Genomic DNA, 18,331 nt, shown 5'->3' on the forward strand with positions numbered 1-18,331 from the left:
ATATATCACACTGACTTGGGGGACACCCATTGAGAAGGCTTGCCTGTGGGAGTTAAACAGATCTGGAGATATCCCATACTGTTCAATACACGTGGCTCAATAATTGGCAAGCCTTAAGTTCTCTTGGTGAGCCTGCTGCCTCTCGGATCAGGTGTAGTACTTGGCAGTGGTGTCAGAGGAACTAAATCGAGGTAAATTAACCCAGGAATGCTGAATCATTAAATATATAACAAAAACATCAGTTGCTGACTCCTACACTTCTAGCACTAATCCAATAACAGGAGATTGTTCTAGAATGATACATGTGCTTAACTCTTAATCCGCTTCTGTTGTAAAACCGAAAGAAGGTCATGGAAAAGGTTAGTGTGTGCCTTCAAATGAACCTGAATATTTTACAATGTATCAGGTACATATAAATAAATACAAATATAATAAACATATTGTTTATTGTTTTGCTTGTGATATGTTGTTTTATAGCTGTAGTTTCGTTTTACAGTTTAGGGATCAGATGGATATTTTATATTGTATAGTTCTGTTGCAACAGTCACAGCCACACTGATTTTGCTTGTGTTTTCCAGTGTCTCTGTTGTGTATGACTGGTTAAAGGCTTTTTTGCATGCAGAGGATAGCGTTTAGCAATATAAGAGCATGGTTGTATTTTAAAATGAAACTATAGCAATGGAATCAACAGTAACTAACAGGCTATACACAATCCCAACTTCTTATGCAACTAAGAGGGTTATTTTTAACATGGTGCTATCTGATTGAGTGAAGATAACGTTACATTGAAATCATTATTGATTTTATTATTCTATTTTATTTTATTTTTCATTTGACAAGTGCACAAAGTACATTAATACCACTCACTTTTTAAAGTAACATTTGTTTAGAGTTGACTTTAACTGAAACATAATTAAAATCTGTTAATTGTGCAACAAGCCACAGTTCCTCAGGTACTTGCAAAACCTTTCAGTTAATTCATTATGTGCTGAAAGAATGCGCTACCAGAAAGACATAGTCCTCTTCACTGTTGAAGCCTAATTGGAAAGTTGTGCCAATAAGGCAAATTTAACATAGAAGAACATGCAAACAGTTCTGTATTTGTAATGCAGAAGTTAAAGACATTTGATTCTATTGTACACAGATTATATTTGTTAAATTGAATAATTGGGCCTAATTACTTTAGAAAGAATATGTGAGTCTTAAAGTTTGGTAGCTGTTATTTTCTAACTCATTTGCTTTTCTATTCTACTTGGAAAGTGAAATGTACAATTAATACATTTGATTGTTTCAAAGAAGACTTATCCTAGAAGTTGACAGATTTATAATATCCAATAGTGCTGAATTAAGAAATACTAAAATAAACTAAAATCATTGACAAACAGTTCAATTAGAAGTCTTTTTCAATGGCTTCCCGTTCATAACAGTATTCTATGCGTTCTTCTAAGAATAAAAGGCCCTGGCATTTCTTCTCTGTCTTATCCTAATATAGATGTATATCTTTTTTTTAAAAAACTTAAAGGTGAGAAGCAAATATCATCCGATATTGGAGCGAGTAGGGAATCTGTTAACATGACCTTGGGTGTAATAGCTAGTACTCATGAGACTGCTATACCTGGTACCTCAGACAGCTGGCAGTCCACCATACTGATTTATAACAGCAATGACAACGACACCTCATCTGATGTGGGCTACGTGACGGTCAACCTCAACAACTACCCCTCCCAATTAGGTAGGTTATGGTTTTGTGAACCTCTCCCCATCTCTGATTGTTTTCAAGGTGATGCAAACTTGTAACTAATTAACTAGAATCATTAAAGATGTTCCTAAAAGTTTGTAAAACCCTGTGCTGGTTTGTCATGCTGAGCAGTGTGCCATTTGTTGTCCATTTCAACCCACTCAGAGCATTTGTATAGATAGATAATAGTCCCTCTTCAGACGTTTTATTAATGAGAGTTTTCTCAGAAATTGTTTTTGTATAAAAGCACTATGAAATGCAGTATTTTAAAACTATCACCTTTTGGTTCTTCCCAGGGCTGGTGTATGTGACATATTATCTAGACAACAACACAACAAACCCATATCTGCAGTGGAAGAATATTGGCAGTCCTGATTTCCCAACCATTGAGCAGTTTAAGCAGCTTAGAAAAGCAGAGGTATTCCAACCAGGTGTCTCAGTTAAAATGGCCACACATGTGCATACACTGGTGCTGTTTTCAAGAATCCATTGGAGCTGAAAACAAAGCGTTGAGAAAAAATGTTGAAACTATTAAAGTGATGCAACATTCACATTCTTCAAATAATAGATTAAAGCCAACAAGGATTTAGCTGATGATCAGATCAAGAATGTCACTTTTTATATGTTTCAGATGATTATGTGCTGGCTATTTTTTATGTAAAAGCAAAAAAAAAACAGTAACTGTTACAGTACCTTAATGATGACAAGACTATATAATTTACAGTACAGTATTACATTAGTTTATAGTTTGACTTAGGGCTTATGTCCTAATTTTGAAAATAAAGCAGCATCATTATTATTCTGTTATCTTACTTCTGGTCTCCCTAGGAGCCTCTTGTTGTGGGACCTCTTGCTTTCCCCTCCAGTGGTAGACTAACGCTGAAAGCAGAGCTTCCAATTCCCTCCCTGTTCCTCATCCACATTTGTGCTAAACCCAAGGTTCCTCCAGATCAGGTTTGTTGTTTCTTTAACTGTAGATTTTAGTAAACAGTGTAACTAAATGAGAAGCGCAGTTTTAGTAATGACATAAATCCAGAAGGTTGTTATGAGTTTGGCCCCAAATTATACTTATTTGTGAATATGGCTCGGTGTTTCAAGAGTAAACACTGCCGTTTAGTTCAAGATAGTTAGTGTACACATTTTAGTGGGAGTCTGAATGATGTGTGTTTAAACTACAATATTTCTGTTCTGTTGTGTGTATCTGTCTCCTAGGTAACAGGTTTGCGTATCATGGCACTCACCAAAGGACAAGTGGTAATTGTGTGGAAAGATGGCTGTGTCAATTCAAAGTTAGTGTTTGTGATTTATAATACTAGTTCAAGTTGATTCTTGGTTACTGATGTTGGAACTAAAGTTAAGTTTTCAAAGTAGTGAATAAAAACAACAGCTGACTTTAGATGTAAAACCAGAGCCAATCTTCAATATAAGTATAGAATTGGAAGCATGGGTCCTTGTCATTTGTCTGTGTGTTTTATTGTTTTGTTAGTTCTTTCTTTTAAACATTGAACTAAATGAAGTTCAAAAGCATGTGTTAATGTTGGGGCAAAACTGGATTTCATGAATCCGATGTCTTACTGGGTTGCACATGTGTGTTTTGTATGTGGAGTTCACAGGCTTTGGACCTCACTGGCTGGGTTAACTAAGACTAGACTTAAGTCTACAGTAAGTATTTTAAACAAGATGGGCATTTTCAGGGAGCTGCTTTACCACTTTTGAATCACAGATAATTGTAGCATTCAAAAGTATGATATAAATAGGACAGATTTTAAAATATTTTCTGTCCTTTATTTGTGACTATTTTTGCTTTTAAATGCAGGTGTTTAAAAACATTTGAAGTGGAGTTTTCCGAAGATGCTAAGATATATAGAAGAATTAATGCAGGGGATACCATTTTCACCTTATTTGTGTATGTCTCAGGTAAGAAAATTGACAACTGTGGAATTGAATTTAAATGTGTGTGTTCATGTCGCATGTCGCATATCCCATCATCTCGCTACTAAAAAATATATACAGTGCAAAACAATTACCATCATTTGCAGATGCAGGAAGTACTCACAGCTTTTACTTTTTAGTAGGCTTACATCTTCCTCTGGGATTTATGTAAGCAGCAACAGCAACAGGACACCAAAATGGAAGTTTCAAGGAAAGGAAATCAGTAGAGAGCAGATCAGTAGCAAACAGTGGAGGAACAATTTTAAAATGAAGCTGTCCGAGGGGACAAGGGAAGAAAGGTTTAAAGTAAACCATATTGACAGAACAGCCAAATAAAAGCAACAGAGAAACAGATTGAAAGTGAACACTTAAAACGTCAAAGGAAGAAATACCTTAGGTAAGCAATAAGACCCGACAGAGAGGGCGCTATTGGGCAATACCCTGGTCGGTGTTATTGCACTTAGAAAATGGGCAACTGTTGGACAAAAAAAAAAAAGACATAAGTTTTGTGGTTTAAAATGTAGGTGGGTCAAGGATATCTATCTGGGTGAAAAGGCACATATGCTGTACTTTTTATTTCCTGGTCATTTATTCAAAGTTAATGTACCCTCCTGCCTAATATATATATCAAAAGTCAAAATGTAACCTTTCGTGCACAACAATGCTTCAATATCAAAGGTGCCGACCACAGTAAGGTAAAAGTCTATGGTACAAATAATTGTCTCTTAGCACGGGAACTAAAATGGGACCATCATATGCTTGCCTTTTTGTGGGGTTAGTTGAAAATACATTTTTACAGCAATACAATGGAAACACACCTAAACTATATCTTGGGTACATTGATGACATCTTTGGAATTTCCACAAACTCCAGTGAGGATTTGAAACAGTCCATTCAGTCAGTAACACATTTCCACCCAGCCCTGGATTTCCCATGGAACACATCAGAAACGAGCAGCAGTATATCTGTCTTAGACATTTCCATCACTGTTTTGAATTCCACCATTAACACCACTGTCTGTCTACAAACCAACTGATTCTCATTAATATGTGCAGTATGACTCCTCACACCCTAAGGCTTGCTGTGACTCTATTCTCTATTCACAACTGTTAAGACTCAGACGTATTTGCAGCGAAGATCAAGATTTCTTCGCCAAAAGTGAGGAAATGTGTGTGTTTTTTGGAAATTGTGGCTTTCTGGACAAGATCATCACTAAAGCTGAATCCTGCATTTCAAATATAAATGGAAAAAATGCTTTATATAATAACAATACACAACACACAGATGATAGAATCCCTCTGGTCCTCACTTACCACCCGACCAACAGAAAGATACAGACAACTGTGCCAAGAAACTTTACAATTTTACAAGAAGACCCATGTACAGCACCTACTATAGAAGACACAAGAATATAAGAGAATATGTGGTACACAGTGATATTTATCCTTCTGGTGAACCTTTGAAAGGCACATATCCATGTAACAGACCACGATGTAATACCTGTAAATACATTCATTCTGAAACAGAGATTAGAGGCATTAAATCTTCATTCAACATTCATTAACATTTTATATGTACCACTAAAGGAGTAGTCTACAGCATTATCTGCAAGAAATTCAACCAATTGTATATTGGGGAAACTAAAAGGCATTTAGCAGACCAGTTTGTAGAACATTTAAGAAGCATTCGCATTAAAACCACTGCATTTCCAGAGCCCGTCACTTCAACAGAGATGATCATACTGCTGAAGACATCACAGTCTGTGAGCATTCAGTGCTATGGAACAAATGTTGCTCGGAAACAAAAGAAACGAGAGTTTATCTTTAAAATGGGAACTTTGGAACCTCTGGGAATTAACTTTTTATTCTAATAATCATGACACCATCCACAATTTTTTTTTATAATTACAAATCTTGAATAATAACAAGTTTTAATCTTGACATTTTCAAAAGATCAATTAATCACACCTGTTTGCTGGTGATATGAAATTGTATAGATTACTTGCTGTGCTGTGTCACACAAGATCCAGTTAAACCTGGGCGCACACACCTACTGGCAAAAAAAAATATTTACTTGTAGGCGTACAAGGAGAACGACAACAGTTATGGCTGATTCTAGCAGCAATGTGAATAAAATGTCCAAGTCAGCGAAATACGTTGATACACTCACAGCAGAAGACTGGCTACAGTATTTGAGAGAGCTGAATTTTGTTAACTTTTTGTCAGTTCAGATTTTTTGGGAAATTAACTCACTTTGTTCAATAACATATTTTTCTGAACTGATTTTGCTTTCACGTTGCATTCAAACAAATGAAGCAAACTTTGTTTGTATGCCCGAACTAAGACCACTTCTTAATAATAATAAAAACAAACTCATCCCCTATTATTATATTGTATCATTTACTGAGAAGGATATTTTTTTAGACAAGAAGGAAGTCTGTTTGTTTTTGTAAAACTTAAAATGTTTTGTGTTTTGTGTTTTGCAGAGAAAGCTGAAGTTTCTGGTTTTTACAGAGTGCGTGCAGTAGACTACTGGGGTCGACCAGGAGAATATTCACTGCCTGAACAATACACAGAAGAGCATTGAAACTTGTCATTTTTCGTTTTTTGTTAATATATATATATATATATATATATATATATATATATATATATATATATATATATATATATATACACTTGAAATGTTTTAAGGGATCATTTTGGTATTGTATATTGTGAATACTGTATGTCGATAAAGCACCTTTATTATTAACTTACTACGATTACGTTTAAGGTTCTACATTGACAAAGCTTGAATAACCAGCTAAGAATGAATTGACACAATTGTGTTGTTCTGTTTACCAGAAATTGTATAAAAATATATTAATACAATTTAAGAATTATTGGAACCTACACTTATTATACCATAATTAAATGTAACAGATTAAGGACAAGCATTTGGTAAACTTTTAACCACTTTTTAATAAAACAAAAAGCAAAATACACAATTTCTAGTAATTTAACAACTAATCTTTATCAAAAAACAAACAAACATGTTTCATTTGAAGTATTTGTTCATGACAAAACTATGCTTTCAGAGGCTTTCAGACATTTTATGATCATTCTTAAACAGTACGTTACATCTTGTTGGTGAAATCTGGGCCCATTCTGTCTTGCATATTTCCTTCAGACAGATTGGATACACAATGTTTGGCTACAGCTTTATTCAGACCAGTCCAAAGCATTTCTATTGGATTCAGATCTGGTGATTGTGAAGGCCATTCCAGAACTTTTATTTTGGTTTTCTTCAAGAATTCCAGAGTTGACTTAGCCATATGCTTTGGGGCATTGTTGTGTTGGAAGATAAACTGTCCGCCAATCAACATACGAGCAGATTGTGTCATTGTACTTTGTACAATGTTTTGATACGTGGCTGCATTCATTCGATCTTCAATAACATGATTGTCTGTAGTCCCTGAACACCCCCATATCATAATCGAAACACATTCATGTTTTAACTGTAGGTACAAGGTTTTCTTCATTTGAAGGCTTTCCTTTTTTTCCTCCAAACATACTGTGGTCCATTTTGGGGGGGGGCAACTTTATATTTTAGTCTCATTGGACCAGAGAAATTTGTGGAAGAATGCTTCAAATTCCTGTTCATATTTCTTGGCAAATTTTAAACAGTTTGTTTTATGAATTTTCTTTAAAAGTGGTTTGCAGAGAGGTCTACATGCATACGACTCTTCTGTGTTCAGGTGCCTTTGTACAGTTCTTTCATGCACTATTGTACTGGATGCTTCTAGATCTTTCTTTAAGTCGTTGGCTGTTAATCTTTGGGGTTTTTTTAGCTGCTTGGATGATTCTCCTAGCTGCTGTACCTGTTGTTTTCTTTGGACGTCAACACCTTTCCAGCATTTCAGTTGAATTGGTTCTAAGGTACTTTTTGGTTATTGCTCTGATTTGTGGATTTTGATATTCCATATTTATTTGATACTATTCTGTAGGCATTTCCTTTTGTTATAGTTTTCTACGAGTGTTTTTCTCAAACGTGAATCCAACTCTTTTGTCTTGGTCATTATCTGCTGTGTTGCCGAAACTTTCTTCAACAGATGATGGAAATAAGTACCGCTTTTTTTCTGGCTATTGACTTTACAAAGCAGCTTAATTAGTGTGCAGTGGTTTTCAATCAATTAATATATTTTTGTATTGGTTCTATTGCAGTGTTACAGACTTTGAATGTAAAGGTGCCAATACTTAATATTGTCATGAACAAATATTTGAAATTGCTTAAGTGCTTTTTTATATAAAGATTGTTTGTTAAACTACCAGAAATTGTTTATTTTGGTCTTTGTAATATTAGTTAGTGGCTAATGTTCACTAAATGCTTGTATTTAACTAGTTTTCTTGAATTCTCTTATATTAAGTGTAAGTTGTCAATACAGGTATGTAAAAGGATGCCTGGCGTGTCGGCAATCTGTGTCCTTTGTTTTTTTTGTTTTTGTGTTTGAATGTATATATTGCCTTGATGTTGTTGTTGTTTTTTTGTTTTGTTTTGTTTTTTGAAAAGGTTGAAAACCTTTCAGACAGAATTACAGTCCTGACCCAAGTTCTTTTCTACTTGTTAAATGTGGATATCTAATGACATATTCAGGCTTGGATATGTTTGATCTTTACAGCATTATCCATTTATTTTATTTACTGTTAGAAAACTACAAAATTAAGTTTTCTGAGGAACTCACTGTAGAAAGACTTGTAACTATGGCACCTAAAGGAAAATCTAATAAATATCCCAGTATCCATACTTGTCTGGTTAGTGGACAGGCTTTTACCAAACTGCCTAGTCATTTTGTCAGGCAAGACAACTCTTATCTATGTATTCAGACAACCATGCATTACACCAATAAATGTTCACCTTCTCTGAGGTGGTTAAGTTATGTCATGTGTGTTGTAGGCTGCATCCAGTTAAGATACTCTTAACTGGATTCCTGGTTGATTTTAAGTTCATCCTGATAATTTTAACCTAATCTGGATTATCATTTTATATTGGTGCTGTTTTTGTTTTTGCCTGGTTAGTTGTTTCTAGACGGTTGATCAGTTCCAGACTTGCCTGCCTAAGCAGATTAGAGAAGATGGAAACGGCATCTGTTCCCCAAATTAACCTTTTTTTTAAAATGCCTTTAATTGTGAACCTGAATGTACGTTCTTGAGCAGTGCCTTAGATCAGTGGTTGCCAACCCTGGTCCTGGGGACCAACTGAGCTCTCAATTACTTAACTTGACCCTTAATTGAAATGATAATTAATTAGACCTTTTTAATTGTTTTCAGCTCTTAAACAGTTGCAGAGTTCAAGTTGCTTATAAAATGTTATAGCTAACTTGTATTATGCAACTGTTTTAGAGATTGTCATTGATTGTTAAAATGTATGAATTGTGAATTACAAAAAGATGAAGGTGATTATCACAGAGTACATTGCCAAAGACGTGGCTATACTTGGGGTGTGTATATGCAATACTGTATAAATAAAGTGTTGAAATGTCGTCCATAAAAAGAATCGGCTTGTGGATGGTAGTGGTAGAAGTTTGTATAAATGATGTATGTGAATATGAAATGTTAATATATGTACAATATGTTATGTGCATGAAAGTCTGTATAAAAAATGAAGTCTATTTCCTTTTTTCTTTTTTTATCTTAGTGCTTGAATAATATATATATATATATATATATATATATATATATATAATATATATATATATATATATATATATATATATATATATATATATATATATATATATATATATATATATATATATAGGCATAAATCATATTCCACAAATGTATTGTTGTAAACTACACAGTTTATTCAGCGATTTGTATGACAAAGTATGTCAATGGCTATTCATTAAATACAGTTTATAAAAAATGGATCCATCTAACATTTCATCAGTGGTACATTTTTAGGGGGCACACTCCTTTTTGCTTTCCGAGGGTTGCCCTGCATATCATTTTTGATGAAATTGTGCAGCTGTGTAATACATTAGTTTCCAGCACTGTATACCTGCATTATTTACAGTATACTGCGTGTTACCTGATACAGTACAGTATTGGTGATTTATATGATTTGTCTTTAGCGAGTTGCAGAAAAAAATAAGTGTGTCTTTCTTATACTGTATAAGCCACCACACCCACTTGCTGAGAGTTGCTGAGGAGCTAGGATAGATATAGAAAAATGTACCCCTTCTAAAATGATCAATTTAGCCTCATAAAATGTTCTTAAAATGAGCTTCTGTGTATAAAATACATTAATTTCAAGCACTGCATTTGATAACTGCATTTTTTACTGTACCATGCTTATTCCCTCCTACAGTACATTACATTACATAGCTAAACCGAAATGTATAATTGATTACTACTGTGACTGGATTGATCACAGACATAATTTTAAGTGAAGAAACCAGAAATAAAGAAGAAAACACAGTTCACCAGTTTGTTTAGAAAACCATTTAATGTCACAAACATCAGTTTGTTCCTGTTTTTCCAATGAGTATTTATCTGATTTCGAGAACTTTTTCCTAATCATTATTATCCCAAGGCCATGATTTCAATTCCGGAGACTCCACTTCTCAAGCCTGCATGCCAAAGTGATCCATCTTTCAGTAAGACAGTACATCTCCATCTCAGCAAGCCCCTAAAATACAGCAAGGGTTCAAATAAAGATTTTGTTTCAGGTTCAATTCCATTGTTTCCGGTTGTTTTCTATCACAACCGGAAGAATTAAACAGTTACAATTTGTAGTTTTTAGATGTGATGTCATGGGTTTTATATACACTGGGTTTACTTTCCATTGTTTAAAAGTGTTTGGATTGTATACATACCAGACTGCAGCACAGGCTCGAACTGGCCGGCCATGCAGATCTCCTCCTGTTTCTGGCGGACGATGCGCTGGATGGCAGGGGGAAGTCCACGGGGGTTGCGGGAGAAGATCAGAGAATACCCATCATCGCATGTTCCGTCATCCTTAAGAGAGCGGCAGGCATAGGTAATAGCATAGTTGTCATAGTCAGTGTCGATAACCCAGTAGTTATCACCTGTGAGGAAAAAGAAAAATTACAGAATTACTGTTAATTGTGACAAGGTGAATGTGCTGCTTCTGTTTCGCCAACATACTATATCTTAAAGGCAGATTTACTTTTAAAAATGCTAATTCCAGAAAACAGACTGATTAACTGCGTGTCTTATTGGATTTTATTCAAATATCAATTATCAACACAATGTTCTAATATGTTTAAGAATTTAGCAATTTTAAAACATTTTGAGAATATGTATTAGACCCTGGATGATACTACTGACTGTTTGGTTTTGATAAATGAATATTACATTATTAAAATAGTTTGGAAATATTATGTTTCCTTAGATTGTGCAGCTTCTTTTTGATCGATTTCCCCCCATGATTCCCGTTGTGATACATATATATGTATTGTAATTCAACATCTACACTCACCTCCACTGGACAGGTAGCTAGCCAGGCCCTGGTAGTTCATGAACATTTTGCCTGGAGCTGCTGGGTTAGGCACTGTGTACTGAGCAGACATATCAGCGCAGACCACCCAGAACCTGCCACATAACATTGAGAGGGTAAGAAAAGAGTTGTAAATCATATCCAACTTAAAAAAGCAGTATTAAACTACCAGCAGTGTGGAATAGTGGTTAGGGCTCTGGACTCTTGACCGGAGGGTCGTGGGTTCAATCCCAGGTGGGGGACACTGCTGCTGTACCCTGGAGCAAGGTACTTTACCTAGATTGCTCCAATAAAAACCCAGCTGTATAAATGGGTAATTGTATGTTAAAATAATGTGATATCTTGTAACAATTGTAACTCGCCCTAGATAAGGGCGTCTGCTAAGAAATAAATAATAATAATACCAAGAAACTTTTTTTAACTGCTCCGTTGTGCAACAATTGTAAGTTGTTTCTTGACAGTTTTACACTGTTAAATATAAATATATATATATATATATATATATATATATATATATATATATATATATATATATATATATATATATTCTTCAGAAAATGTACTTTTGTACCTGTGTATTTAAGTAATATATATGATATAAATATATGTGCTCTAAAAAAGGAAATATATTGTAATGATCTTTGACTGTGTGCTGTATTTTGTCCTTTTCCCCCATCGCCACACTAACAGATCCCTGTCATTCCAATCTAGTAAATCTTGTATCTTTTTCTATGTATAGTAATGTCTTCTGCTGCTAGCTGAGTTAAAAGCATTTAGAAGTTGGTTCTATGTCTCATTATTTAGCTTACCCAAAAAGCTTCACTCTTCCCTTGGATGAGGCAGTCATGATGCCCTCATCATCAATAGTATACTCGGCAGAGATATTGTCCTGAAGGAACAAGCCCTCTGGGTCCTTCTTTTGCAGGGCATACCATTTTCCTGCATACTAAGAGACAAAAGAAATACAATCATATTCTGCCATTGGAGCACCGATTTCCTAGGGCCATATTTTCAAAGTGTTTACTCCAGTCTTTAATTAACCCTAATTTTTTAAAAGGTAAAACTTCTGTTAATTTTACAAAACTAAAACCAAACAAGTATGTTATATCCTTCAAGTTCTCTGAAGTGTGTTTTGTATCTCATTTTGTAACATGAACATGTATTTTTCTCCTTTAAAAAATTAGGAGTCAATTAAATAATGGAGGAAACTCTTTGAAAATAAGTCCCCTAAAGACTTTTGTCATTTGAATAACAGTAGGCCATCACTAATATGATTTTTACCTCCATACTGACACATTACCAAACATGCTGTACCACTGAGCCATTCAGATCATTAACAGTACCTCATCATCCTGTGATACAGTGATATATAAGGATGCCACATTTTGTGAAATATATTTTAAATTTGGTTTCGAACAATCCCCCACCGCATTTATCACTCAGGAACCATACTGACTGCTGTTAAAATTATGTTAAATGACCATAGAGTACAAAAAAAGTCCATGATTTATAATGCAAAACCATTTTTTAAAAATAAATATATGGACTGAGGAGGCTCAAGGGCAATATCCCCAGTGGGATATGATTGTATTAAATAATACAGCATTTATGTATTTAAAACAAATAAGCATTTACCTTCTTTGGGTCAAAATCCTCTTTTACTGAGAAGCTGTCCACCACACATGAAGCAGACCAGCACTCCTCAATGTATGAGAGGACAACAATAAGAAGAGCCACCTTCAAGTAGTCCATCCTGCACAATAAACACAGTGAAACTACAGTGAGCAGTATTGCCACAAGGGTTACTGCACGCAACACAGACTAGTAGAGTGTTTGCTGGTTAAAGTCTGTAAACTGAATGTGTGAAGTTTTACAAATAATCTACCAAGATAGATACAGAAATATGTAATTTAACACTTTAAACACTTCACATCAAAAGGCAGGTTTAGGAAAGATAACTCCTCTCAGAAATGCAGACTGGTCTTGTGCTACTGTATATGAAATATAAGTAATCTAATATACCCGTATGTAGTCACTAAAACAATTAAATTAGTTATCCTAGGGTAGTCATTCTGTAAAATTACAAAGGGCTGAAAGATTGAATCAAATGTGCTCTGACTATTTTTGAATGCTCTACTCCTAAATTTAAGACGTACTGTATCAGTAAAGAAAAACATGCTTTTCTTCATATTTACCAAGAGTAAACAACTGTTGAATTCTACCGCTGTGACTATTTTTCCCACGTTCTCCCTTCGAAGGAGTCGATAATCTTACCTTGTCAATGTTCAAAGTAGTAAGAGTAGTATTCGGTAGAGATGAAACTTTCAGTGCTCTTCCACTTGGTACTGATGCTGCTGTGTTTCTAAACGGCCCTTTAAATAATGAAAAAACATGTGCGCTAATTCATTATTTTCCCTTCTTGTAACTAAATAAGGTGCTTAAATCTCCCACTAAGCCTGTTAGAAAAAAATCCCAGGCTAATCCCTGCATGCTAAACTCTACGCTTACAGTAAAAACAATTAAAGCTTTATGTAATAAGAAAGATGTCTGCTCAATTGGATATAATGAACAGTGGTTAAAATTAACTTCAAAAAGATTTGTCTTCAAGTAAGGCTGGACACATGGCTAATCTCCGAAAACCAATACAGTTAGTCAATGTGCATTTTCAGGTCCATAGCAGGGACTCATGGTCCTGTTTTGTAGTGTGTGAGTGTGCATAACAATGTTAGTATCAGCAGATGTTGTTCTGATGTTGTTCTGGCAACGGATTTGTAAAACAAAAAAAAAAAGTTTAACACCGACACATTCGTTTAGTGAAGGAGGGTAGATAATTATATTTTAATCTTTGGTTTTTTTTTTGTTTGTTTTTCATACTAGAAAATTATGTGAAACCTTAACTTACAAACAATAATAATAAACAATAATTGGGCCTTTTACAATTACTAGGGGAAAAAAAGCCCCTTGCCCTATTGATTTTTCCAGGTGTTTTATTAAAATACCATTCGTACAATGTATTTGTTGTTTTCAAGAAGCTCTGTGTGGAGATTCAGTACTTGCTAGAAACCACTGAAAGGACGTGTGTAAGATTCTGGCGACAGGGCATACGAGGTAAATGCCAAACTGAGACATGTTCATGGCCAGAGTAATTTGCATGGAACTAAAATACCTCCTGTGCCTATTTCAATAACAAGTATGTCATACCCAGCACATATTATTATTATTATTATTATTATTATTATTATTATTATTATACATGGTGAATGATAAACTTCAGTGTTTTACAGTCTTTTTATACACCGTGATACCTGTGTCTAATAAGGCTGATGATAAAGCTGCTAACTAATTTAAAACAAATTCTACCACCAGTATATGAACACAACAAAACATTGTCAATACCAAAACAAGCAACAATGGCTTATAGATTTAAAATTGTGTCCACAGTAGACAGGGAGAAATTTGTGGAAGAGCAGAGTAACACAAGTACTCTGAGAAATAATTATTTTCCCCTCCAACCCAAGCAATATTTTTAATAGTGTTGTTTTATTTCAGTAGAGACAACACTAACAGGGTCCTAATGAGAGTGCTGTATATGGTGATCAGAATTTGGATCAGTTTGTAAATGAAAAAAATTATATAAAGTTATATATATATATGAAATCCAATAAAATGGTTTATTACAACTTTATCAGTTGTACATTACCCTATCTATAGATCTTGTGGTGTTTTTTTTTTAATGTAATCCAATGTAATCCAGTTTTAGAAGACTGGCAAATGTTGCTTCTAGTCTGCTGACCTTTCTTGACTTGATAAGCTTAAGCTCTGAAAAGCTGCATTTTACTTAAACCACAGTCACGGGTATGCTAAGATCCTCAAGACAAGAGACAGATCGGGACAAATCTCTAGAAAACCACTTTTGTAAGTAAAAGACAACCTGATGATTTTATTCCCACTAAACAGAAAGTCTACACGTGTGTCCACTCACTGCAGCAGTTTTTAAATTCAGTCACCACATGTTTGATCATGAATGGTTACACCTGTAAATTATTTATGTACAAACAACTGCACAACCCCTGTGGTCTCCTCCAGTATCAATTAGGAAATTGCCATGAAAGTGATTTCCACAGACTATAATTAAATGACTGTGCTGTCAGGTCATCTAAGAGCAAAATAACATTAGGCTGTGTCTGGTTGCCATGTGGATAACTCTGAATTAAAGGGCTTTACCAAGATTGTATGGTTTCGAAATAATTGTCGTGGGTGTACAAGGTGAACTGTGAAACTGGTTGTGTGACTATTGGAAACATGCTGACTAATTAGTTTAGATTTAGCACAGGTGTTGTAAATGTTTCAAATAATCACACATTAATTAACCAAGGCATCAAGTCCCAGTCCAGTAAGTTCCTGTTAAAGCTGAATTGTCAGTAAGGACAGAAGTTCCATATTCGAGCAGCAAATGCTGGGTGTTTGGGGCTCATTGTAAGGGAGGTATCCTGACCGGGAAGATTGACATTTTGAGTCTTGCCAGGTTGTAATTACTTGTATGCTGTATGTAATAGGTAAAGGAAGACATCTTAAGGTGGGAATCTGCATGGTAGCAGATCGTGCAGAAGGCTAGAGTTTGGCTAATTGTTGTTTTGTAGGTTTTTTTGATTATTTTTGTATTGTACTTTCTTGTTTTTGTTTCATAATTTCAATTTTCTTGTGATAAAAAACACAATAGGGAACACTCACTTTTTGATTAAACAAAGAAACACTAATTTGCATATTAAATCCTAATTGGACGGCATTCCACATGTTAAAAGCAGCAAACTCATTATTGCCACCTGTGGGGAAAATCCAAGAATTCCCACAATATTTAGGCATGTGAAATTTGTTAAAACACAAATAGGCTGAACACCTGCCATGACTGTGGAGCACAAGTGCCCCCTAGGACAGCACTGCTTTTTAGCTCTGTGTGTTTTGAATCTTGTCTGTTTTAAATTGTTGTGGTGATACACGATTATTCATACCGATTACCCTTTTCAGAGAATTTGGAATGGAAATCTGTTATTATTCTGGATATGGAAGCACCTGCCAACCACCACCTTCGGTCATTGCTCTATCAGAAATGACATGCTGTGTCTGCTTGGGATACCTGATTGACTTAAGCTTTTCAGTTTGGCTTTGGGAATATAGACATAGACTATTGCATGGAATGTACAAATATTTGTAAGCATTAACTTACAATTGCTGTACATATAGTACAATTCCAGTACATAAAATGGCTTTGTTTGTTTCACATGAGTTAATTCCATTGGCTAATCTATGTTTGAGTCTATTAATGTCCAGCTTAGCTATTTGACCTTTTGCGTAATATGGCTAAAGGCCCCTCTTTTAGTTATAAATGTGCCAAATATAAGAACACGTTTGTTTTCGTTATCAGTCATTAGTATCATGGAATGCCCTCTGTGGAGGTTGTGTAGCTTTGGTTCTTTGTGCCATGTGCTTATCCAAACTGCACTGTGTCATTTTATTGCAAGGTTACAGAATTTAGAATCCCAGTTCCCAAGTGATTGGCCACTAAATCATAAAATCAATGTTTATTAAATATAAAGTTAGAAATGATTGACTTATCGTTGATGTCTGTATCAATGTCAGAGAAATGCTGAAAAGTAACTTTAGTACTACTGCTTATATAACTTGAGTGTTTAAAGTTGTGGGTGCAAATATACTTAAACTATAAGAAAATGTGCACTTTACCGGCTAAGGGCATGTACAGAGGAATATATATTTTGTATAATGTATATTACACATTTAAAAATATACATTGTTTTTCTCTTCTAATATATATATTAGATATCAATGAGTTTTATTTAGGTGAAACCTTTTTAAATTCTTTCTTTCTTTCCTTCATTGATTAACCTAAAGCTGACTTTTATATATCAGTTTAATCTCACCGAACCCAATATTTGGGAAATTAAATGTATGCTTTTGAAATATGAAATTATTTGAAATAAATTGGTTTGCTGATGAACAAAGGCTATGTAAGGTCAAAACTAGTTGCATAACGTAATGCTGGATAATCCCTACAAATACCACAAAGATCTGGAAGATTTTACTGAGCAGTTACAGTGCCCATTAGCACTGGCTGAATGTAGCAGCATGTCATATCAGTTTTACAGCAGGCAGACATATCTATTTAAACAACAGCATTATACAAACATAATATCAAGTGCTGATTATTATTTTTTTAATTGGCTGTAATTCACATAGACAGGCTTCCATCAGCTGAAGTGTGGTTTAATCCACTGTGAAAGAAATTGCAGCTTTTATATTAAACTACAAAAAATTCAAAATACACCACCAACTGTGCTTAACTCTGCATCAGCCACCTGAAGAGAGTATTGTAAGGGGAGGACCAAAAGAGTAAAGTAGATTGGAACATTAATACAAACACCAAATATGTATCTGTTGTAATTAGTATCATACCAAATACATTAGGCTTGTTTCATGTTGCTACAAATCTCTTTAGCGTAGCCATTAAACTGAAATGAATATTACTAAAAGAAAAAGTGAAAGTAAAACTTGTGAATCAGTTCACAGCGTTTAAATTGTGCAGTAAATCAAAGCTGAGTTCCCATAAAAGAAATAAAAGAAAAACCCAGACGTTCTGCTTTTACCAGTGCTGCAACTTCAAAACCCAACGGCGTCATGTTTGTGAGACATTACTTCTTTAAATGTTAGTTTTGGGTGCCCTCTAGTGACCACAGTGGTACTTTAAACTTATGGGTTTTCATAAAGTCGGTTGGATGTGATAACTGAAACACAAAATGAATCTAAATAAAAAGAATAATACATTCATTAAGATAATTGAGATTTTTTTTTTGTTAGCAGTAACAGTTGTCTTTTGTCCTGTTTGAAGGGTTTCTGTGATTATGGTCACTGTAGCCTGTTTGTTTCTTGTATTGATGGACACATTAGTCAATGCAGCCACAGCATTGAGGGATGAGCCGGTTCACGGGCACCTACTGTTATTCCCCTTTTGAAGTCCCATGCTAGTTCCTGAAAAGTTGCACACAACACTCACACAGCTTATATAGGTCTAGTGGATCATATGTCACATCATGTGACCAACATATCAGGCAAATGTATTGCGTGTTACGGACTGTATGAGCTCTG

General features: G+C 34.8%; 2 protein-coding genes across 2 annotated transcripts in view; one reads left to right on the forward strand and one right to left on the reverse strand.

Moving 5' to 3' along the window:
- The window catches only part of LOC117972701 (alpha-L-iduronidase-like), a 60,846-nt gene extending 51,531 nt beyond the window's left edge, over window positions 1–9,315 (forward strand). The window contains exons 9-14 of the mRNA XM_058994885.1: window positions 1,523–1,732; window positions 2,035–2,156; window positions 2,567–2,692; window positions 2,951–3,027; window positions 3,555–3,655; window positions 6,156–9,315. Coding sequence (XP_058850868.1) covers window positions 1,523–1,732; window positions 2,035–2,156; window positions 2,567–2,692; window positions 2,951–3,027; window positions 3,555–3,655; window positions 6,156–6,256 — 737 coding nt within the window. The 3' untranslated portion in view covers window positions 6,257–9,315. The remainder of the gene's footprint in view (window positions 1–1,522; window positions 1,733–2,034; window positions 2,157–2,566; window positions 2,693–2,950; window positions 3,028–3,554; window positions 3,656–6,155) is intronic.
- Window positions 9,316–10,140: 825 nt separating this feature from the next.
- LOC117421545 (purpurin) lies at window positions 10,141–13,604 on the reverse strand. The gene is made up of 6 exons (XM_034036068.3): window positions 13,448–13,604; window positions 12,809–12,926; window positions 11,983–12,119; window positions 11,156–11,268; window positions 10,530–10,742; window positions 10,141–10,342 (listed from the first exon to the last, which is right to left on the reverse strand). The coding sequence occupies exons 2-6, from the start codon at window positions 12,923–12,925 to the stop codon at window positions 10,332–10,334; spliced, it is 591 nt and encodes a 196-aa protein (XP_033891959.3). The 5' UTR covers window position 12,926; window positions 13,448–13,604; the 3' UTR covers window positions 10,141–10,331.
- Window positions 13,605–18,331: the final 4,727 nt, after the last annotated feature.

Source organism: Acipenser ruthenus, chromosome 2, assembly GCF_902713425.1.
Source record: "Acipenser ruthenus chromosome 2, fAciRut3.2 maternal haplotype, whole genome shotgun sequence".
NCBI lineage: Eukaryota > Metazoa > Chordata > Actinopteri > Acipenseriformes > Acipenseridae > Acipenser > Acipenser ruthenus.

Bases quoted from the DNA above. Each gene is read 5' to 3' on its own strand.
- LOC117421545 (XM_034036068.3), bottom strand. From the start codon at position 12,925: ATGGACTACTTGAAGGTGGCTCTTCTTATTGTTGTCCTCTCATACATT. The intron at 12,120-12,808 runs GTAAATGCTTAT...TTTGTCTCTTAG, and splicing joins AGGATTTTGACCCAAAGAAG to TATGCAGGAAAATGGTATGC. The intron at 11,269-11,982 runs GTAAGCTAAATA...GTTATGTGGCAG, and splicing joins GGAAGAGTGAAGCTTTTTGG to GTTCTGGGTGGTCTGCGCTG.